Source organism: Corvus hawaiiensis, chromosome 12, assembly GCF_020740725.1.
Source record: "Corvus hawaiiensis isolate bCorHaw1 chromosome 12, bCorHaw1.pri.cur, whole genome shotgun sequence".
Taxonomy (NCBI): domain Eukaryota; kingdom Metazoa; phylum Chordata; class Aves; order Passeriformes; family Corvidae; genus Corvus; species Corvus hawaiiensis.
This window is the reverse complement of record NC_063224.1, coordinates 4,710,768-4,733,818: the sequence shown is the minus strand read 5'-3', so window position 1 is coordinate 4,733,818 and position 23,051 is coordinate 4,710,768. Positions and strand designations below refer to the sequence as shown.

Sequence of the window (23,051 nt, the reverse complement as noted above, 5' to 3'; positions counted from 1 at the left end):
GTTTCCAGTTAAAAAACTGTCTGGTTGTCTTAGATTTAGTGCTGGAGTGGGTCTAACAAAAAGACCCTAAATAAAGGCACTACATGAATAAGAAAAATTAAGTTCTATGATTCAGGTTTCCCAAAGACTCCAAGAAATCTGTGATGTGGAAGTAGTGCTGGTAGCTTAAAATCACTGTTGGATTCTCTCTCCCAAGGAGCTCAGAAGTACAAAGATTATTGTGCAGTTCTGAAATCCCAGCCACATTTGATAATATCTGCACCATGTTTTTACGTTCCTTTAGTTTTTCAGTGGCTTAAAAGGCACTGAAAGTGTGAACTACACTGCCAATGTGTTTTTTGTACTTGGCATGATTTTAATTAAAAAGATAATTGGATTGCTTTATCAGCCTTTATATGTCAGCCCAGTGCCACTCTCCTCTCCCCTTCTAACAATCCTGACAAACCCAGTACATTTGAAATCTGTATTTTTCTTCATTGTTCTCTTCTCTCGTGTTTTGGGTGGGAGTACAGAGGTGGCTGTTTGCTGTTGAGCAGTAGATCTGCTGCACGATGGGAAGGAAGTGGCTGATAAGCAGAGAGCCAGCCTGGTCAGATGGTTCCTGCTGGGGCTGCCCTGGGCGAGTGCAGGGGGAAATGCCGGGAGCCGCAAAGCTCCAAAACTAAACAAAGCACACAGGCCCTTTGCAAAGTCCTCTGCATTTAGTACACTGCTGTATAGCCCAAAATGTGCAGCTGAACCTGCAAGCTGCACAAAATGGGCAGTTGATGTGATTTTCATGGAAATGCTGCCGAGGAATGTAAGATCTGTTTTTAGTGCAAAACACCGATGTTCTCATGTAAACAGAGAAGTGCCCAGCCGGTGCTGTTAAATAAACCTGAGCATGCATCCAGACTTCTCAACATCCCTTTTTGCAGGGGACCAGGCTCATGCAGAGAGGAGAGGCGAAGGGTGTGTGAACTAAACACAAGCTGGGGTCCTGGCAGTGCTGTCCCTCAGTGCAGAGCTCCTTCCCTGCCTCTGGCACTGCCTCCATGCTCTTGTGGAGCCCCTCCTGGCTCTCTTGTGCCCTTCATGTTGTTTTCAGGAGTGGCATTTGAACACTCATCATCATTTCCTTCAATTTGTAGAGTGCCATCAAGCTAACTCTGGGAATTTGGGTGGGTGGGTTTTCGCTAAAGGTTGCTATTTATAATATAAAGCAGCCTCTGTTCCAGTAGTTTGCGGTCACATGGCTGCTGAGGAGTAAGAGTTGTCTTCTGCTTGTCCAGCTGGGGATGGGGCAGTTGGTGAAATAGCTTGGACATGGTCAGGGGCATGCAGGGAACTGGGGCAGATGGAGTTAGGCAATCAGGAATGCTGTTCTTGAGAGTGGAAATGCTGTTGTATGGAAGATTTGGAGACTTTACAAGTTGGCTTCTGTTACAACTGGACAGTGACAGCATAACTTTTCAGGGTCCTTTGAGACAGAAAAGAAAACCTCTTGGGCTACGAGATTTTTTTGCTTTGGTGAAATTGATTTAAATGAGTTCTGAATGTGAATTTACATTCAGAATAAAGGATCCATAAGAGTGATGTTTTGATGGCCTCTCTCTCTCCCCCTTGCTTAATGAGTCTCTTAAAAGGACTTAAGCTTTAGAAACAGTTTGATAGCAGGTATCTGTTGTTAGCCTGAGGAAGAAGGTGTTTGTGAGAGGAGATGATGAAAAGAGGGACACTCTGGAGTTAAAAAACTCATTTTAAAATGAAAAGAATCATGGTTTCTCATTGCTTCCACAGAAGAAATTGGCTTAAACATAAAAGGTTTTCTTGTCCATTTAAATGTTGCAAGTACAGCTTTTCAGCCACCAGAAAAGACAAAACTCGAAACACAAAGCAGCCCACTTGGGCAGTAGGAAGCACAGCTCTGTTCAAGGGGTTTATGGTGGTGTCAGTGTGGCCCTTTCACATGTCTTGCAGAAGAAGATTTACAAGTACAAGAAGGTGCTGAGTAACCCCAGCCGCTGGGAGGTGGTGCTGAAGGAGATCCGGACGCTGGTGGACATGGCGCTGACGTCCCCGCTGCAGGACGACTCCATCCACCAGGCACCCCTGGAGATTGTCTCCAAGCTGCTCTCAGAGGTATGGCCTCAGCAGGGCTCCTGTTGCTCTCAGATGAGAGACAAACAGTTAAAAGCTTGGGGGTGGGTTTTATTTTAACTTGGGCTGTCAAAATTGTGCCCGTGAGTCTGCTCGTGACTTCTGCTGACTTGAGTGGAGTTTGCACTTGCTGGGGAGAAGGAAAGTTTGACCCATGTTACGTAGCTTTCTAGAAACAAAACAAGCTCCATTTATCTTGAGCTTGTTGGTTTGGTTTTTTTGGTTGGTTAGTTTTTGTTTCTTTGGTTTTTTTAATTATCTACGGTAAATTTATCATGGTCTGACTCAAGTCAGTGGTAAAACTCCCTTTGACTTCTATTCCATTGGCTTTGCTTCCATGACCAATAATTTTTGTACCTATATATATACACCAATAAATTAACTGTGTAGCTATTGTATTTTTACTAATTCTGGTAAAGAAAAATATTTTTCTTCAGAGTTATCTATTGTCCTCCTATAACATCTGTTTCAAATATTTAATTTTTCATGGACAGGAAATGTAATGTCAAGCAGGGTTTTCATGTCTTAGTTCTGATATGATAGTGAAGGATTTGATATAAGCAAAAAAATCCACTATTGTTTTTTCTTGCAGTAGTCAAAAACCTTAGCAGCTCACAACTCTGTAACCTCTGGATGGATCATGCTGCTGAAAAAGCACAGAGCAAACTCGTCTGCATAGGTGGTAGCATAGGTGACTTCCAGTCCATTTATTGGCTTTTCCTGGTACCATGTTTAAAGGAAGAATTTTGGGAAAACTGGCCACAAATGATATCCAACACCACAACAATCCTTTTAATAATTTTTGTAGAAACACACAACTTGTCCTAAGAAAACATTTTAAAGAAATGTATTGCTGGCTTTATTTTTCCAACTGAATGAGACCTTCTCTGGCATCCTGGTGTTTGTGTGCTCAGCTGAGGGAGCAGTGAAGGCTTGCACCATCCCTCATAGCAGGCTCTGTACAGCCTTCTTTAGGAGAATGAGTTTAGTGCCATGGTTTTTATTCAGAAAATAAGCAATTGAGTCTTGAGCCTTTCTGCTTGTGTCTAGTGGTAGCTGAGGACTGTGTGTGCTGATGTACCAACTCAAGAGTGCTCTTGGCTCACTCATCTCTTTTCTATTCAACTCTTTCAGAACAACAACTTAACCACTCAAGACCACGAGAGCATTATTGTGGTGAGTATCCTTCTGTCAAAAGCTGAGGACAAATCTATACTGTTTGATAACAGTTCTGTTAGTGCTTGTCTCTGCCCCAGTGAAGTAGGGCAAATGTGAAAGCCTTTCCACCAATGCTGCTGAGCTTAGGCAGGAATCAAAACCATTTGTCTATTTTTTGTGTGGCTTTGTAATTTCTCTTTCCTTGTTTCATAGATGAATTAGCTTTCTCGTCAGCCTGTGTGAGAGAGCACAGCATGTTGAGTGTTAATAGTCTCTCCAAATGGCCTCCTTAGGAAGCTACACAGCAATATCCATATCTATATATGTACTTTAAATAGTCAAACCCCATCATTTCCAGATGTGCCCTATAAAACCCTTAGGCTGAGTAGTTTCCTGAGGGGCAGAATGTCTCCATTGCTGAGGGTATGTGAGCAAGTGATTGCTGTTTTAAGTGTGGATATGTGTATGTGTCACTCCAGTTTAACCCCCTGCTAACTTATTTGTAAAAATATCCTCTTCAACTTTTTGCTTTTTTGTAGGTAACATTTATTTAGACATAGAAAGAAGTGAATCAAATGGCAGCTCTGTTGCTTGTGAAACAAAGTATAAAATCTCAACAGTTTATCAGGGAGGAGGAACTTGGTTCCCCATCACTGTGATTTAATTTCAATCTCTGGCGATTTCCAGATCTTCCCAGTAATCCAATCTAGAGCCTCACCACCACCTGATTGTATCACATCTCTGTGACTCTTTCTGTAAAATGACAAGGTGACAGGTAGCTGCCAGTAGGTGTTAATTGTGTTGAACTGCTGTTTAAGATACCCTTTTAGCTGGAATCAGCCACTGAGATAAGTTTCTGAGGTAGCGTTTACTTTTCTTGGCTATAGCTTTCATTTAACTCTAGCGCCAAGGGTAGTTCAGGCCCCCAGTTACAACTGGTTGTTTTTGGGGGAAGGATTTTTTAATGAAAGATGTGAGGTGGCCCTGCTGTGAGCTGGGAAGGTGGACCAGGTGGCCTCCAAAGGTCCTTTTAGCCTGTGTTATTCCTCTGTTCTGGGTAATGGCTTCTTCAGTTCAAGTCTTGTCCTCGTGTAGGTTGTGCCCAAGCCATTAAGGAGCTGGCAGGTCCTGGGCATTCAGAGCTCACTGCCATTACCCAGATAACCTGGGCTATTCCTGGAAAGTATTGCTAATACTGTGTATTTATGTAGCATGTGGAAAGTACACAGTACTTGGCTGTGCAGATGGGACCAGCTTTCCTTCTCTGGATGGTGCTGGAGCAAATCAATATCCCAACCAATCCCTTCCTGCTCAGGATGGGGAAGCACGTGGTGCCACGGCTGGGCAACGTGGGACAGCACGTGTCTGCTTTTGACCATGGCACTCGTAAGGAAAACACAGGAAAAGGTCCTTTCAAGCTGTCACTCTTCCACACTGACCACAGAAGCAGAGCCATGACCTGCTTGACCGTCTCTGTTGTTGGTTTGGCAGGTCCTATAGCAAACAGTCCCAAAGGTGGGTTTAAGAAAGATCTTGAGCTCAGGTGTTGGGTGGGCAGCGAGGATGTTCTGGTCTCACTGGATGGGGTTGTGTTCTCCAGCAGTCCCCTGTGGCTGGGCCACCACCAGAGGAGGAGTGGACAGTTGCAGATGGATGGCACATGATAATGAGTAGAAACTTCGTAGTTCTTATGTGTAACCAAACAGAGCTTTGCAGATGTGCTTGGGTTTCATTGTTAAAATTCACACTAATCTTGATCTGTTTGTGTGTGACTGTGAAACACAGCCACTGCAAGCAGACTTGCAGGGCTGGGTAAGGAGATGAGAGTGAGAGCAAAAACCAAAGCAGGCTGCCTTAGGTGCCATCCAGATAAAATATCTGGTGTTCAGTTGCTTAATACAAAATGTCCTGGCTGCTGTGTTTAGTGTCTTACATTGAAATGGATACTGGGAATCCCTTTAACTGAAGAGTGGAAAAGCCCAAAGGCTTTTCCAGAATATATTATTGTAGTACCATTTCCTAATTTACAAAGGAAGTAACAACAGCATAAGTTCATTACCCCCTCAGTGGCAGGTATGACCTCTAATGTGTTTACCCAGCATAAGCACATTGGTTTGCATAGCAACAAAAGGAATGGTTGATCTCAGCTTTTACAAAGTTAGATGCTTGATTTTGATAAATAGGGTCCTCCCAGGTAAGAACAGTGCTAAGTTGCTTTTAGTGAGCTCCTCACAAAAAAAGAGCTTGAACTCCTCCACAAAGGATATGTGTATGTGGTGGTGTTCAGTTTTTTCTTTTAGGGAGATGTTCTAACTGAAACAGTGAGCCAGATTCATCCTTGCTTTATTACATCCCAAAGCAATTGGTCTGCTCCTGTTTCCACTGAAACCATTATAAACATTGACTCCTTTGCCTGTTTTACGTATTTACACTGATGTAGTTAAAAGCAGAGTTTTCTGAGGATTCATAGCAGAGGTGTGCTTGAGCTTACTTGTAAAATAAACACACAGCCCACCTCTAATTTCTTTATTGATGCTTTTGTCCTTTTCTAAAAGTGAGCTTTTATCCCCCCAAGAAAAGTACTTCCCTGCAATATGCTTATTCCAGTTACAGCCTTGTAATTGAATTTTTCTCTTTTTTCTCCCTTTCTTTTTAAAGGCAATTGCACCTTTGCTGGAAAACAACCACCCTCCTCCTGACCTCTGTGAATTCTTCTGCAAGGTATCAGAACAGCTTTGCTTTCTGAAATCTCCTAGTAGTATATGAATGTAGTTCTTTGAGCGGGAGGTTGGTTTTTTTAAACTCCTTACCTCCTGCCCAGATTGATTTCACTGTTTGGTCAGTAAGCAATGATACTGGAATACTGAACAGCACCATTATGATAAATACAATCATATGCTTAGTATATCAGTCTGTTTTGTCCTGATACTGTGTGAGAGTTAAAATTTTGACACTTCTACACCTCAATCTGGGTACAAGAGGTGTCCTACTGCATGTTGTGTTTAGCTAATGCAGAAATCACTGGAGCCACTGTGTTCAGATGTGTGTAACTCAGCCCTTATGGTATTTGGTTATTGGGTAATGGCAGTGAGAAGATCATAAGGACTCTCTTCTGGTAAATCCATGCTTGTGCTGCATTTTGTATCCTTTATCCATAAACTTCTGAGTACTTTGGATTGCAGACCTTGTGGATTTAAAAGTCCTACTTTTCCTTGAGGCCTGTTTGTGTTTCAGTCTCAAGTCTGCTTAAATTTGCTCACTGATGACTGGGTATGCATTTGTCAAACATTCTGGATGCTGCTTGTAATTCCCATCCAGAGTTATTCATCAGCTGCTTCTTTCTGCAGAAATTGAGTCAAGTTACAAAAACTCCTCTGACTTGCATTTTTATAAGCACTCTTAGGTCATCTGTAGCCTCAGACTCGAGGCATTTTTATTCCTGATTTGGAGTTTTTTGCCTTTGATCTCTATCAGAGATGGGCACATAATTGTGTGTAAATGCGTGGGATGGGGTGTGTATAGTTGAAGGAAGGGAAACAGGTTATGGACTTCCCAGAACTGTAGTGGACCAGGGTAATGAGAAGGAGAATTTATCTTCAAAATCCACCCTGCCTTGAGTGGGGGGTTGGACCAGATGACTTTCAGAGTTCCTTCCCAATCTAAATTACTCTGACTGATACATTATGATTGTATATTTTATTTTGTGATGGGAGAGTGGGTTTTTGGTACCTTCCAAGCTCCACCACCGGTTTTCAGCCTGGATCCCAAAGAAAAGAGGTTTGTGATATTACACTGCCTGTGAACATCACTTCGTGTCCCCAACCCCTTTCCTTTTAAAACTGTTGGCAGTCTTCAGTTGAATTTGACCAAAGGGTTATAAGACCCCAAAATGGTACACTGCAAGTGAGTTTTGGGAGGAAGAGGCAACAGGGAAGGGAATTTGCACAGTTTGTGAGCTCCCATGGGGATCTTCTACTAGATGCCAGCAAATCCATAGGAACGAGCAGTGTTACAAGTGCTCTAATCCCAGGAACGATTAATTTAGCCCTTGGATCTTGTTAATCTTGGGGTAATCCCTGCATGGGGTGTGAAGCCAGGGGAGATCCATGTCCATAATTCCTGCAGCTCACAGCATGACCTGTTGCTTGTTGCAGCACTGCCGAGAGCGCCCGCGGTCCATGGTGGTGATCGAGGTGTTCACCCCAGTGGTACAGAGGATTCTCAAACACAACATGGTGAGTGCTCGTGTCACGGGAGCTCCAGCAGTCTGGAGAAGTTTTACTGCCCTAACTTTTGTAATCAGCAGCTGCTCTGTTCCCTGTAATGTGCTGTGGTATCTAAATCTGCCCCCCAAACTGTGAATGCTAGATGTAATTGTGTGTTACTTCATCAGTGCAGAACTAATAAGCTTTCAGTGGGATCCTCAAAAGCATCTAAGCAAAGCCATGTTTTCAGGGATGTTTCTTTTGGCAGCATTGCCAGTATATGCAGCTCCAGCTCTCTCCCACCTGGCCCATGGCTCGTTGTTTACTCCCTGCATGCCATCCTTGCAGTTAAAACAGTTTAAAATCAAATAAATAACAAAACCAGAATGGAGATGTTGTTGATTTTGAGCTGGGGCCCTCAACACATTTTCTGTAAGACACCAGCAGCTCTCTGTATTTCCATTTTTGTTTAGGCTCATGTCCAATGAGTTCTTACCTGGGTTTTCTGAATATCTTTATGCTTTTCTACTGTTACTCTTCCTTCTTGCTGCAGGATTTAGGTACTCTGTCATTTTATGGCTTTTCTTGCCCAGACTTTCTCTCTTCTCATTGCTGATCAGTTCCTTGTCATTGTTTGAAATAAATGCCGTGCTTTGCTCTCCACCCTGTAGACCAGAATCCCTATCCCGCAAACTCCAAAAATATTCTTGCATGATTCATGTTCCTTTCCTAAGAGAGGTCTGGGGTATTTACCATCTCCCCAGCTTTTGTGGCATATTGTTTCCTGCCATGGTTTTTAAGTTACGTGAAGAAGTCTTACTTCACAGTGCAATGGCAAAGAATAACGAGTAAAATAAAATATCTAAGGCAGTTGATTTGGCTGTGATCTCAAGGATGAACCTCTGTAACTTCATAATCAACTTCTTTTCACTAACACATAATTTTAGAGACCATCTGTTGTCATGCTGTGATTAGCATAAACCCAGTAGGAAACAGATAATATTTTTTATTTTTCCAATCTTATTTAACTCCCTGAGTTTACAGAACTAGGTAGAAAGCCCAAGATGGCAGAAAGGTCATATTCCTGGCTCTGTGCCAGCACTCTGCAGACATGTAAACATTTTTGAATATTCTGTAGTGTTCAATGAAATATTCTGTAAATGTTATTCTTGGATTCCAGACTGATTTTTTTAAAGCATCCAGAGCTCTTGAGGGGTCTCAAATAAAATCTAAATGCATAGTGTAATGCTTGTATTTGGTTAGCTTCAGAGAATTGGGTATATTTACCATACTTAACATTTGCAGATTGAAAATCAACATGTCTGTACCGCAGTGTGTAGTCAGAGAATTTATGGTGTCAGGTATTAATTGGAGTGGATTTGGGCACTTTACCACTCTCTGGGGACTTCTGTACTGAATAGTCCTTTAGAGAATGTGTGTGTGTGCACATAATAAGTTACTCTTTAGGGGGACACTAAACTTCATCACCTCAGGAGGCCCTGTGCAGTCCTTGGGGCAGGAGACTGAGCTGGCTCTTCCCACCTTTGCCTCCAGTTTGTTCTGTGGCCTTTGAAAATTCCTGACAACTTTTGTTCCACAGTTTTCTACCTATAAAATGGGGAAACAGTGTCTCATTTATCTATGATCTTGGCATCTCAAAGGAACAAGGATAGGTTTTTGTCTTGCTGATAATGCTGGTTACATGCAGGACTGGAGGCTGTTGTGTGCTGGGTTGTTTGGGGAGTGCTCAGCAACTTCCCAAACCTTTGGGTTTCAGCTGTTTGTAGGCTCAGCCCAAATGTTTGAATATAAGCACCTTTTTTTTTTTTTTTTGAGCAAACAGTGTAGGTGGTGTGTATTGATCTGTACTTGGAATGTGTCAGGGTATTGTATTCTATTTAGAGAGATATTTTATTTTACAGAGGTTGGCAATGACATCCTCTTTATGATCTTTTGGACTTTGATTCCAACTTCAGTTAGGACACCTAGATGGGTTGAAAGCTTTCGTAAGCAAATTGCAATTGCAAAAACTGTCTTGCAAGGCATGTTAATTAAATTAATCAAATGTTGTATGAAGCACACATGGTCTCCTGCCCTTGGATCAAGTGCATTTGCACCTGCTAGAAGGAGCTGTTAGAAGTTTAATGATTTTAATTGTAATACCAAGTGTGGAATTGCCCACAGTCCCTTTGCTGGGTGAAGTTACCAGGCAGCCATCAGTACCAGCAGAGTGACACTTAGGGCTTGAAGGAGACCTTGTTCAGCCTAAGCTGTTTTCTAGTTCTTGGTCATTTTCTCTGGCTGTAAAACTTATCAGATATTCATACAGGTTGTGCTATAGAAGTGCCTGAAACCAAAATGAGTTGACAGAGGGTTTCAGTGCTCTGGGAGTCTATCATCCCTTTTACAGGCCACCACTAGTTCATTACCATTTTTGGCATTTCTTTAAAATTTCAGTTGCCATGTATTTTTTTTCAGGATAACTTCCACAGGCAGCTGCTGGAGGGATAACTGGGAGTGCTTATTTGTCCTCAGTGGACCTTGTTCCCCAGTTGGAAATTCAGCTCTGTAGTTCTGCAACACCTGTGTAATAAGGTTACACCTGTGTAAATGTGAGGAAATGTGCTGTGGAATAACACACACCAGACAGCAGAATTTACTCCTTTCACATCTAAAAATAGCAGGTGATGTGAGGAGATGCAGGATTTCAGTTAGCAGATGCCTCTCTGACTGCAGGATTTAAGGAAAGTGACTCTTGAGCTCACCTGTCAAATTCACATTGTAGCTGGAGTAAAATCCTGGGAGAAAAAACTGATCTCTGGTTTTGTACTTGATTGCTTATTGATTGCATGTCAAAATGATTTTCTCTAAGACCAGAATAGGTATCACACTAAACATGGAAATATAATATTATTTTTTGAGTTTTATTTTTAAAAATCTGCAGTTAGGAGTGGAAGCCAAAGTGCCAAACAAAAAAATGTATTTCAAAATCAAAATATTAAGTGAAAAGTGCAGAACAAATGTAAGTATAGGTGAAATGTTTTGGTTTTTAGTTGTTTGTTTCATTAAACAGATCTTTGTTTTCGAAGTGGGTATAAAGAAGAGATTGGAAACCCTGTCATTATTAGTGGGGAGAAGATTACTTCAGTGTGCAGAGGGGCTCTTCTCTTGAACCTGTCAGCATAATAGCAATGTGAATTCAGCTGGGTTTGAGCTGGTTTCTTTTGAAAACCCATGGTTTCGATGTACATTCACCATCTTCACCAAGTCTCTCCTTCTTGGACAGGATTTTGGGAAGTGCCCTCGGTTGAGGCTCTTTACTCAGGAGTACATTCTGTCTTTGAATGAGCTGAATGCTGGAATGGAGGTGGTGAAGAAGTTTATTCACAGGTTAGTTACATTTAATTTATGGTGTATTTCCAATCCCGTGTCCATGCTTTGCTGTGTTACTTCTCCCAACCCTGCTTTATCTCTTTACTGGCTGTTAAAAGTAGCTGGTGCTTTTTGGTGCTGGCAAACAGCAAATAAATCGGGTCCATCAGACAGCATTGCTGAAGTCTCTTTTAAAAATGCTAATTTTCAAATAAGGATGGAGTTTTCTGCCTACTTCCACACTGCCAGCAAATGGACTTTGCTCTGTGCACGTTCTTCTCATACATCTAGACTCAAAGCCTCTGCAGAACGATTCAAATTAACTTTCAACCTCATAGTGCTCACTCGTGTGAGATTTCGGGAGGACTTTAGGGATACCACATCAATTAAATTGATGATTCGGCTTACCCTTGTTCCTAAATAGGGCCATTGGATTTACAGGGTTAAAATACCTCTCTGTTGTGGCCCCTCTGAAGATCCCCCAAGGATGCACGTCCAGGTCTGACACCTTGTTCTGTCTGACTGGTTTTGCCCACAGAAATCTTCCTTGCAATGATATCATCTTGTTTTTTGTTTTTCAGCATGCATGGTCCAACGGGACAATGCCCACATCCCAGGGTCCTGCCAAATCTTGTAGCTGTCTGCTTAGCTGCCATTTATTCCTGTTACGAGGAATTTATCAACAGGTCAGTATGATTTCCCAGCTGACCACGTGTTACTCCCTTCCAAACCCACCGCGCTGCTCAACAAGATCAGTGTGAGATGGGTGTGCTAGAAAACCTGAAAGAAGCTGAACCTTCATTCCCTGGTACTCACCAAGGGAGTGAGCAAAGGCAGGGGTAAGACCTTGAAGAAGGGGTTGTGTGTAAAGCCCTGTGTATCTGCAGCTTTGAACCCGAGCTGCTTTCACAGCGCTGTCTCTGTTATTGTGGAAGATCTGATTCCTCACTTACCGCAAAATAGACGCCGCAGTTCTTGACGCATGAGCCAGTTTCCAGTAGACACCGAGGGTTCCCCTCTGCTGTGTTTCCTGTTTGTTTATGCCTATCTGACTTTCCTCATGGTAGAGCACGGACAGGGGCTGCTCAGTGTCCAACACAAATTCCAGACGCGAGGGCTGCAGACAAATGTCTGGGCATGTACTATAGCCAGATACATACTTGGGCATGGATTCTGTTACAGCTTGGCACAACTTGGACAGGAAAGTTCACCTTTAGTCTAAACTGGCCTGTCAATTAGAATAATGAAAAGCTCAAATCTTTGTAAAGTGGGGGCTGCAGAACAGTCCTGTTGGAGCCTTTTAATGTTTTTAATTGATTTCAGTAATCTGATTACACAGGAGAAAGCCATCCGATGGGCTGGGGTGAAATGCAGTGGGAAATTGCAAAAAATTGTGGCTTCTCAGTGTTGCACTCTCTCTCCCGCTCTCTGCTGGTATGTCTGTCTACTGAGATGATTTGTTTATTTTTAAAATTCAGTCGGGATAATTCGCCAAGCCTGAAGGAAATTCGGAATGGCTGCCAGCAGCAGTGTGACCGAAAGCCCAATCTTCCCCTCCGCCTTCTTCACACAAGTCCTGACCTGGTCTCTCAAGAGGCCACCTTGACTGAATCCCGTCTCAAACCAGTTATTGTCACTTCCAACGAGATCCATGTGGAAGTGGAGCGCAACAACACAGCCAATCAGAAGATGACAGCCAGCGTTGGCAACGACAGCGAGCCCAACCTCATCGACTGCCTGATGGTCAGCCCTACCTGCAGCACCATGAGCATCGAGCTGAGTGCCCAGGCAGACAGGATCCTGGGCTGCTACGTGGAAATACTCAAGATGCTGTGAGTAACTATTTTGAGCAGCTTTTTGAGCAGTGTCACCTTAACAATGGGGGGGCTTTTCCCACAGGCCTGTTGTCTTCAACATCTGTGGCTAGCCAGCACATGGTTATAAATCTTAACTCCAGCTCTGGAGAGTCCAGCCTTTGAAAGAGGCATCTGGCACTGCCAAGATGTTCTAAAAATAGCATTAGGAAGATGAAAATGGAAAGCTTATTTGTACAGTGAGCCTCAGGCATTTTACAGAAGACAGGATGTTGGTGCCAGTGGTTTCTGTTTTTGTTCTTGCCCACCAAAAATAAATAAAAAACCCCATTTGTCTCCTCCAGGGCTCTTAAGATTGCCTGAGACAGAGCTAGAAAAGGCAGGTCTGCGAGGTTCAGTGCTTGTGCAGTGATAGGCAACACCACTGCCCTGACTTCAGCAGGAGTTGAATACGGTTCTTGTTGTTCACTCAGATGTTCTCCATTCATGTGCTTGTAGAAGTTTTATGACTTATTCAGATTTGCTTGTATTAGAGTGGGTCTCTGTTGTTCAGTTGCTTTGCTACAGTGGACCTGTACTAGGGAATGGATGTTCAAATAGTCTTTGCCACAAAATGATTGCAAGAGGATTCCTGGCAGGCAAATCTACTGAATATCTTAAACAGAAATTAAAGGAAAATGTTCTTAAGGAAAAGCTTGGTTTTCTCTGGATAAATAAATGAAAAGGAATAACAGAAAAGGTGGACTGCAGAATAGGAGCTTGTAATAGAAATGCAGTAAAACAACTCTGTTGACTTTGACAGCTAGCTCTGGTACTGAGTTGCAGTATGTTTTTGGCAAACTGTTAAACTTCTACATTAATTAGTTTTAAACAGTGAAAAATCACAACCTGTGAGAATGCAGGGCAGCTCCTAAGGCAGAGCCATGGCTGTAGCTCCACTTGTTTGAGTTCTCTTCCATTCCTGTTCATCCCTTGATTTTTTGGGGCCTGAAGTCATAGTTGAATTTTTTAGAATCCAAGAAATGGTGGGTGAAATCTGGACTCTGCTGTAAACTGTGAGCATGCGCCTACACTGTAGACAAATGCACATGTGGGGTTGCCCTCTCAAGGAATTAAATGAGGTCAAACTGCTGTGATGGAGGATTTTGTGAAGGTTTTGTCCCACATTTTCATTTTTTTCGAAATACATAGTACAAATTTGCAGCTTCACTCTTCCACTCACTGCACAGCTGACATGCAAATACTTAAGCACTCATTCAGAACTGGAGACAGGACGAGTGAATACAAGATACTGTTCCTGTTAGATTTTTGAGCAGGAAGTTGCTGTGAAGGCTAATTTTATATATTTTTTTTCCCGTGTGGCCTAGGTTCTTCTGCCTTTAAAAATGTTTGCATTAAAAAAGCACAGCATCTGTGTTTGCTTCATCTGGGGGCTCCTAAGTCTCCGCGCACCCAGATGCTACATTAAACACGTTGTGTATTTATTCCTGTCCCCTTGACTCTCCCTGTTTTCCATAAACACTGTGCACTCTCCCAGTCCTGATGCTGGTTTGGATGCTGACTCACTAAGCATTGACGGTTTTGATTTCATCATGCAGCTGACACACACTTACAAGCAAATTCACGAACGGGCGTGTTATATGTCCCATATAATTTGCTACACAAAGAACTCATTTCACTCCCTACCTTAAAATAATCCATTTTTTGGATGTGTTTGTTCTATTTTTAAAAATCAAGCTGTTCAGCAGCAACAGTGAAAATGGGCATGGGTTATTGTCAGAGGTGTTGCGGGTGTGGGGCAGCTTTGGGCCCTTTTTGCACTTGTACAGCGGGAGTTCTGAAAGGTGAAACCCACAGGATGTGCTCAGTGGGGGACCAGTGGTACCACAAACCTGGTGCAACTCTTCTCAGACTGCCCTGCCAGAGCCCACACCTGCTTGAGAAATCACAACCTGTGAGAATGTAGGGCAGCTCCTAAGGCAGAGCCATGGCTGTAGCTCCACTCATTTGAGTTCCCTTCCATTCCTGTTCATCCCTTGACTTTTTGGGGCCTGAAAGCAGTAATGCAGAACTGAGTTCTGCTCCTGATTCTGCCACTGGCTCACTAGGAGGTTTTAGATAAATCACTTATAAATGCCTCATTTTTCTTATTTGTAAAATATAGGTGAAGATTTTCAATGTTGTTTTTTTAAATGCTGAAACCAGTAATGGAAAAGCATTCCAGAAGGGCTTGTAGTTATTACCAAAAATACAAGATAATGCTGTTGTGATGCTGATTACTTTCATGCTCTAAGTCTCCTTGAACAAAGGGTTTCTGTTGCATGAAATACTATTACTGTACTTTGAAAATCTGAGAATACGAAGAAAGAGAGTTGAAGAACATGCCAGTAGGAAGAAAACATTAATTATAAAACAACTGCTATCCAGGAGCTGAGCTCTCAGCGGGCATTCACTAAAATAATGTTCTTATTAATAACAGTGGTAAGCCAAACATAAATAAGTTGCTTAGCATTGAGTTTGATTGTTCTTTTAGGTGTCTGACTCAGTATCATCATCAAAACAAGAGAGTCACCAGCGATGATATCTTTTTTACATAATTAACGTAGGGCAGCAGGGAGTAATTTATTTAGGCAGATTTTAATTATTGGAAGTCTGGCAAATAAGAATTCTCAACAGTAGCTTCAACAGAGGACGTTTCATTGTTCACCTAACTCTTACACAATGCTTACTTTTTGGGGAAAAAACTCACTTTTAATATTGATGAAGATGTTATTTAATAATCACTGTAATACTTCGCTTTTTGCACAGAATGCTAAAAGGGAAGTTTAGAAAGTTCATCTGTCGGGCTCTTCAAGCACCTAGAATATCTTTGACCCTTTTTCTAATGTAGTTGAGTAACAAAACACAACTATTGCATACTAAAGGAAAGCAGAAAATCATGATTTGAAAGATATTGGCAGATGACCCAAAGTCTGGGCAGATTTTAAAGGAGGCACAGTCTCTAGGGGAGCATAGTATTTTGGTCCTGCACTCAAAAGTGGATCAAACTTCTGTGTCAATATTCTGTAACTCATTCTGGACTCTGATAGTGTTACTGACACCAGCCAATGCCTCCTGAATGCTACAAGTTTTAAACTGGTGCGTAGAACATGCACTAAATTAATTGAAAAAATTTCCATTGATCATATTAAATGAGAAGCTCTGAGAACAGCTCAGCATTGCCCAGCTCCCACTTGCATGTTAATGTTTCCATGCTTTTGGGAATGTCATATACAGTCAAACTTGTGCTTGCACAGGATAACCATGTTTAGAGAAAGTTGCAGTAGAAGGGGCTGTGTGTCTTCTCCTTGGGCTGGAGAGCTTCGAAGTCTCTGTTTCACCTGAAGGACCCCACTGGTTCCAGGGGTTGGGAAACACTTGAACTGTCTCTGCAGTGAAATCTGGGTGAACAAATAGCAAGGTCAGCTGGCTATGAGAACAGACCCCTCTTGGGGAAGCTGTGTTGGTGTTGTATCATAAGCTGTTACCCTTTGTCTGTGTTAGTTTTTGTTTCCATGGCTGCCTGTAGTGACAAGGGTCCATCCAGATGTCCAGACACTTGTACCCCTCTCTGGGGCCAGTGTCACAACCTGTTTTGGGCAACCTTGTGTTGCTGTTTCCTGATGCTTCCGTGCCAACTGTGAGCAGTGGAGCCCATTTCTGTTCTCAGCAGTCAAGGCAGAACCTTTCTAGGGTCTTTCAATGGTTTTAAATTTTCTGCTTTTGAAAAAGCTGAACAAGCCCATCTCAAAAGAAGGCTGAGCATGAAAAAGCACCTCAGTGTTTTGCAGATAGGTTTGTGCCTTGTATTGACAAGGGGTCTGATGAGGCTTTTTCTCAGCCTGCCCTGGCACCCTGAGCTAAACCTTACATCATACAATTCAGGAAGTTGGACCTAGAGCAGGGAAAGAATGGATCCAGGTACATGCCTGGGGGGTTTGGTCATCTTATTATTATCTGGCAACAGAGGTTACCTTGTCAATCTGCTCAGTCTGGAGAACAAGCTGCTTCCAAGCAGTTGCTCTTGTCTCTTCATTATCCTCCAAAACCCAAGAACTTGGGGCTTCCAGTGTGTCAGGGATGAGAGCCGTGGCTTTCCAAACACAAACACCCACTGGAGCTTCCCCTGGCTGCTCTGCATTCCCCAGTAGGTCAGTGGCATGCTCTGAATATCCCAAGTGGATTATCTTATGTCATGTTTATCGGGGTTGCCCTGGGCTGCTCGTATGTTTTGGATTGTTTGTGCCGCACATGACATGCAGGCAGGTTTTCATTTTGGTGAAAGGTGATCCCGGGGAAGGAAAATGTATTATGTTGGCAGGCCAGGAGCGATGATGGCCCAGAGGCAAAGTCACTGCAGTTGGGGATTATTTAATTAATATGGCTGTTCAGTGCTCTGGCCAATCCCCCAGGACAGGTTTCAGGGTGAGGGAGGCTGTGAGCAGTGGCAGGTGATGGCTCTGGCAGCTGTCACTGCTGGCTCCGTGACCCCCACGCGCTTCCCAGGACGCTGCAGGTCGGGCTGCAGCCTGGCTGCTGTGCTGCTCACCTAGAATTGCAAATCCTGCAAAAATCAGAGCCAGGCAGTCATTCTGCCCCTTTGTAAGGCCAGTGGTGGGATTTGAGCTGTGAGATGAGTGTCGAGCACCCTTTGAAGAGCTGGGAAGGGAGTTCGTCACAGGTGTTGTCCCGGGCTCTCCCTGTAGCTCTGTGCTCCCTCCTCCTCCTGGGCCAGCCTCTTTGTCTGGCTCGTTGCAGTGGTTGTTAACTGCAGCCAGAACTAATCCATCTCCCTTTCTTTGCCTGCTTCAAACACTTTTGTCTTGTGTTGGAGCTTTGAATGGACTGAGAAGAAAAAAAGAAAAAAGCAACTGTCTGAAATGAAAGAAGAGTGCAGATGAGATGAGCACAGACAGAAGGAAAATGTTTTTGAAAAGGGAATAGGTGGGAGGAGGAGAAACACCGTAGGCTTTTAATAAGTAGTTTAGTTTTATTCTCGTGCTATGTTTGTTTCATGTTTCCTAGCTCAGATTGAAGGGATTACAGGCTGTACAGATTTTATGTTCAGGTCCCACTCATGTGACCAAATTTTATATATTTCATAGGAGAATTCTTTCTTTCTTTCTTCCTTCTCCTCCTGGGGAAGCAGACTGTGGTTTATTTTCACTGCCCTTTCACAGACCTGTCCTGCAGATGGAGGCTCCCCAGCTTCATGAAAAGTCAGAGTGTTACTGTCCCATTCTGTCTACAGTTTCACTTGGTCTTAGTCTATTACAAAACAGCTTTTTTCTTACTCTTGCAATTTCCTTTGAAGATCAGCCATGAAAAATTGATTGGTTCATATTATTAGTAATCACAACTCTCCAGATTGCTCAAGAAGGAACTTCAGTGGTTTAACACTTAGCCTGAGATGTCACTGGAGCTAAGCCTCAGAGTGGGTCTCAGCTTTTAAGCTTCTGTTAGAAAAGATTTGTAGGTGCTGTATCTCATGTGATATGAAGCACCTTTAACACCTCTGAATTTTCTAACTCAGCCTTTTGACTTTCAAGTCTTCTGTGCTCAAAAATCTGTTTTTAAAGTTGTTTGTATCTACCAATAAAAATGTGTTGTTTTTAGAAAAAAGCTAGGAATTTCCAAAGGGTATGTATATTTAAATAAAATAAAAGAAAATGTCTGGACTATGTTCTCACACCTGACAAATGTAGCAAGACTCAGGTTGTGTGGTGAGAGACCTGTGGCACTTCTCAGGGCTGCAGCTATAGATATGTTGCATCAGCTCTCTCCTACAGAGACCTGGTAGTTAAACAAGAGACTTTCAGCTGAACCTCTGAACACAGGTCAGAGCTCTGTGTCACTGACCCATTCAATGTGTCTGTTGGTCAGAAGCAACAAATAATCTTGCAGAGAGCTTTAATTAATCAAAGCTTTGTTGAAATAACCCAGAGAGCTCATCTTGGAGATGCTGTGTCAGAGGTTTCCTTGCCTTTTTTCAGTTTATATGACAAGCCCCATCCTCAGGTGTTTGATGGTATTCACTTCACACTGACTAAACGGAAAAACAACCCCTGTAATGAAGTCCTGCTTCACGTCTTGCTGTTCTGAAGCATTAAACAAATCTGATCATCTTCCTTATTTGCTCAGTGGCTAAGCAGGTGAGGGACTTTTTGTCTCTGGAAAGAACCTTATGAATGTGTGATCACAAAGGGCTCTCTCTGACTGACTCATACTTGCTTCAGGTTTGTGAGACACCCTTTGTCTCTGAGTTGCCCCTAGTTTAGACCTGAGAACAGAATTTTTGATGGAGGAGAAAATTAGGTTCACTGGCTTCTAGCACCACTGGCATGGGCAGGAGGTTTCTTTTTTGGATTACTGTAACTTCATATGTGCGGTTCTGGGTTTTAGTACACTAAACTGCTTTCAGGTCACAGCTTGCATGAGATACCACACACTTCTGTAACCTGAACTCCACACTGCTCTTGGGCAAGTGATAACTGCTTCCCTGGTTGATTTTTCATCACAATTCTTCATTCAAGTGAAACTTCTCTGCTTGTTGTTTCTTAAGAGAACACCGGTCGTGTTTAAATTTTCTTTCTGTGAACATGTCTTTGTGGCCTGTCCAACATCATGTTATTAGTTTATGGACATTTCTGGTTTATGTGGTTCAAAAGATGGATGAGACTTTTGGAAATGCTTCCATCTTCAATTTCTCTGGGCTAGAACTTTCCCTTTGCAAAACTGCATTCTTTTGGAACAGTTCCTGTGTATATGTTGTCTGTCTCTAATGCTATCAGTAGATACTGTCCATTCAAGAACATTACACTTTGTTCCTTCCCAATGACACACCACACTTTTATGCCAAGTTTCCAGTAAGCTGCAACCAATAATCTGGGTTTTAACACTGAAATCCAAAGGGTAGCAGCACTAAGAGGAGGTGGCAGGCTTTTCTACATTGTTTCTACAGACACGCTCAGGTGTTCCAGCCCGTATGAGATTCACTTCTGTGTGTACTTCTGAGAGCACTTCTGAGAGCCAGGGTCTGGGCTTTGGCTGGTGGGTTCTGTGTCAGAAATGGATTGGGGGGTATCTTTGTTTTTACAAATGGGCTTATGTCCTATAGCAAAGAAAAAGTCCAATTAAATGCAGAGAAGACTTGTAAATAGCAATGGCCTGGTAATTGCTCTACCAACTTAGATGAAAGTATTACTTAGTGGTGAAATGTCAACAGGTTTCATAAACAGCAAATGTCTTTAAGCTGACAATAAAGAAGGCCTCTCTGGAGGTCACTGTAAATACCAGATTTATTGTGCCTCAATGGAGAATATGCTGAAAATGGAAAGGGAAATATCACTGTAGATTTTGAGAGTGTTTCAGTAAACGAGAAAGGTTGTTGGTGCCCACAGTAAAAAGCTTTTAACTCCTTGAACTAACTGTTGGCAAACCATTTTTAAAACCTGGTAACCTATTAACAAAATGTTCATTTTGCAGGTCAGACTATGATGACTGGAGACCAGCCCTGGCCAGCTTGCTTCAACCTATCCCATTTCCCAAGGAGTAAGTTTGCACTGTCTTAGTATTTACTGGCTTATTCTTGTTACTGGCTTTTTTTATGGTGAAATACACGTCAAGTAGAAAGCGATGGTAATGGGAGCTTTGTGCCTCTAGTATTGATTTAGAAACTGAAGTTGATTTTGGCTGATGCAGAGGGATGTGAAGACCTCCCCATGTTTAACTTCCTTCCCCATTTCTCTCAGATGATCCCGAAGGGAAATATGGTTAACTAGAGACAGGCAGACAGGAAGGGAAGGAAAGCTGGTGAGGAGGAGAGCAAAGTGAGAGATTTAGTGGAGGAGGATGCTTTGCTGGCGTCACAGAGACTCCTGTCATTTGTGCTTTGCATTAAATGAAGAAGCTGCCCTACAGATCAGCTGAGCTCCCTCGGAAACCTATTAATGAGCAGTGGTGTTTATAAAGTGCAGACCTCCACAGACAAAAATTACAACCTGTAATTGTACAATTTGCTGGCTTATCACATCCCCTAATGACCTGATGTCTTGAATCACAGAGGTCTAATCCTCCATGCCAGGTTACCTGGGCTACAGTGAGAGCTTGGAGATAGGTAACAGAGACATCATTACCTAAGTCAAACGTGAGTCTTGGGGGAGTTGTAAACCATACCATGATGCAAGGCACTTCACAAAATGACCATTAATTGCTTTACTGATCTATGATGCTAATTAGCTGCGACCATACCCTAATTGCATTGCAATTAAAGAATACACCTGGCTCTCAGAGGTAGCCAAAACTCTGTTTGTAATTACATAATGGTATTGTAAGTCTTTTACTTTCTTCTGACCCAAAGCTCCCACTGGCATTAGTCAGAGCCTTGTCTAAGACAGACTCAAGAAAAGTTACAAGATTTGTTCTAAGTAATTTTCCTCCCTAGGTTAATGAAAGAGGCTTTATCTGATTTTTTTGAAAGATTTTTTTTTGGTCTTATGTGCTGCAGTTGCTTAGCAAGTCCTTTTATTATCTGGAAAGAACTGAAAAGTGCTTGTTTGGTTTTTTGGGTTTTTTTTCCCCTTTTTCCCTTCTCTCAAATCCTCATACTCTTCTGTTTTCTGTTTTAAATTTCAGGGCTCTCGCACATGAGAAATTCACAAAGTAAGTTTCTGGGGCTCCTTTGTTTTATTGAATAAATACTTGTACTAGTCAATAATAGCAGTGATGCATTATTCAGTATTGTGTTTCTAATGGCTTTTATCTGTGAAGGGCTGTAAGCATGTTCTGTTAGCAATAAAAAGTTTTCTTTGTAATTTACTGTGCTAGCAGGAGCCCAAGGACTAAAGCCACTGGGTGCTGATAGAATTTACAAAGGAGTTTGTCAGTACACATCTCTGAAACATTTTCTAGGCTATTGTGAACTGACACTGTCCTTGGTAATTACTTTTAGGCATCATATTTCCTTCCCGTGGAAGGAGTTTAACTTGTTTCTCTCCAAAGTGCACGAATATATATAATGTTAGGTGTTATTCAAAAGAAATGTGACACTTGTGCAAATACTGCAACCAGCAACTGCTTATCCTTGTCCTTCTTACTCCTATTTTTTTCAGGGAGCTGAAATATGTGATTCAGAGATTTGCAGAAGACCCGAGGCAAGAAGTGAGTTTGTTGGCAATTTACACAGACTATTAATGGGAGGGATTGCAAATGCACTTGTTCAGATCTCTCCTTAAGTAGTTGGTTTCAAAACACGGTGTGGTTTTACTCTGCCTAAGTCTCTTAAGGAGTAGTGGCCACTCAGGGTGATTTATTTATGTGTCAGGTTTATGTGTCATCACCTCCTTGTCTTGCATCAGTTGATGTCCTTGTTCTGCAGTAAACTGCAACCAGCAAGATTTTCCCATTCTGTGGGATCACTCAGAGCTTTTCATCTTCTGTACAAAAAAAAAGGGAAGCAAAATCCACGGATCCACGCAGCTTACAAAATAACAGGTTTTATGTGGCTGTGTTTCAGCTATGTTGTGTGCAAATGACCGTAATTCTTGTGAATTGGCAGCAGAAAGGGGGTGGGAGGTGTGTTACTGGGGTGAGAGTGTTGCTGCAGCCCCGTGGTGGCTGCTGCTTCGGAGCTGCACTCAGAGCCTGCTCAGCATCATCAGCTTTGGCTGAGTCAGAGGGAACCTCTAATCCACAGTGATTCTTGCTTTTGGCATAAAGGCAAGAAAGCTCCCTCAAACTGTGGGTGAAGCTGTATCACTGCCCAGAACTCCTGGTTTCCATGGGTTTAGCTCTTGTGAGCACTAGTTACCCTTGTCAGATGAGACCTTCTTGTCCTAGAATGGCACCAGGATTTCATCTGTCACTAGTGTTCTGTGCTCAAAGGAAAGGATTTACCTCCCACACACACACCCCTCAAAAATTGAAGTGGAACATCTGTTTCTTCAAGTGAAGGAAAAAAAGGAAAGGAAAAAAAATAAAGCTTAATTATGACTTCTCTATTAAATTGTGGGACTAAATATAGTAATCTCTACAGTGGGCCAAATTTAGACTAATGGTTGCTCACTGGTGCCAGTTCTCCAGTGCAGCTTCCATGTTATATATCCCTGTTGAGTTTTCCCTGTGGATTTCCTTCACCCTGACTCTGGTCAAATTTTATTAGAGAAGGAGTAATAAGAATTTTTTATGATTGGAATGAACAAGCCATCAGCCACTGCATTTGGTATGCAGATCACATCAGATGTATAGACACACATGCTGGGAGGACGGGGGGAAAATGACAGAAACTCAGAAATTTGTGGGGGTTTTTTGTTTGGGTTTTTTGTGG

At 42.5% G+C, this 23,051-nt stretch overlaps 1 protein-coding gene across 1 annotated transcript in view; it reads left to right on the top strand.

Moving 5' to 3' along the window:
* The window catches only part of LOC125332090 (c-Maf inducing protein), a 132,105-nt gene that overhangs the window by 94,961 nt on the left and 14,093 nt on the right, over positions 1-23,051 (top strand). The window contains exons 4-13 of the mRNA XM_048316704.1: positions 1,960-2,121; positions 3,274-3,315; positions 5,956-6,018; positions 7,452-7,532; positions 10,789-10,892; positions 11,456-11,560; positions 12,353-12,706; positions 20,213-20,278; positions 21,362-21,388; positions 21,838-21,886. Of these exons, the coding sequence (XP_048172661.1) occupies positions 1,960-2,121; positions 3,274-3,315; positions 5,956-6,018; positions 7,452-7,532; positions 10,789-10,892; positions 11,456-11,560; positions 12,353-12,706; positions 20,213-20,278; positions 21,362-21,388; positions 21,838-21,886 (1,053 nt within the window). The remainder of the gene's footprint in view (positions 1-1,959; positions 2,122-3,273; positions 3,316-5,955; positions 6,019-7,451; positions 7,533-10,788; positions 10,893-11,455; positions 11,561-12,352; positions 12,707-20,212; positions 20,279-21,361; positions 21,389-21,837; positions 21,887-23,051) is intronic.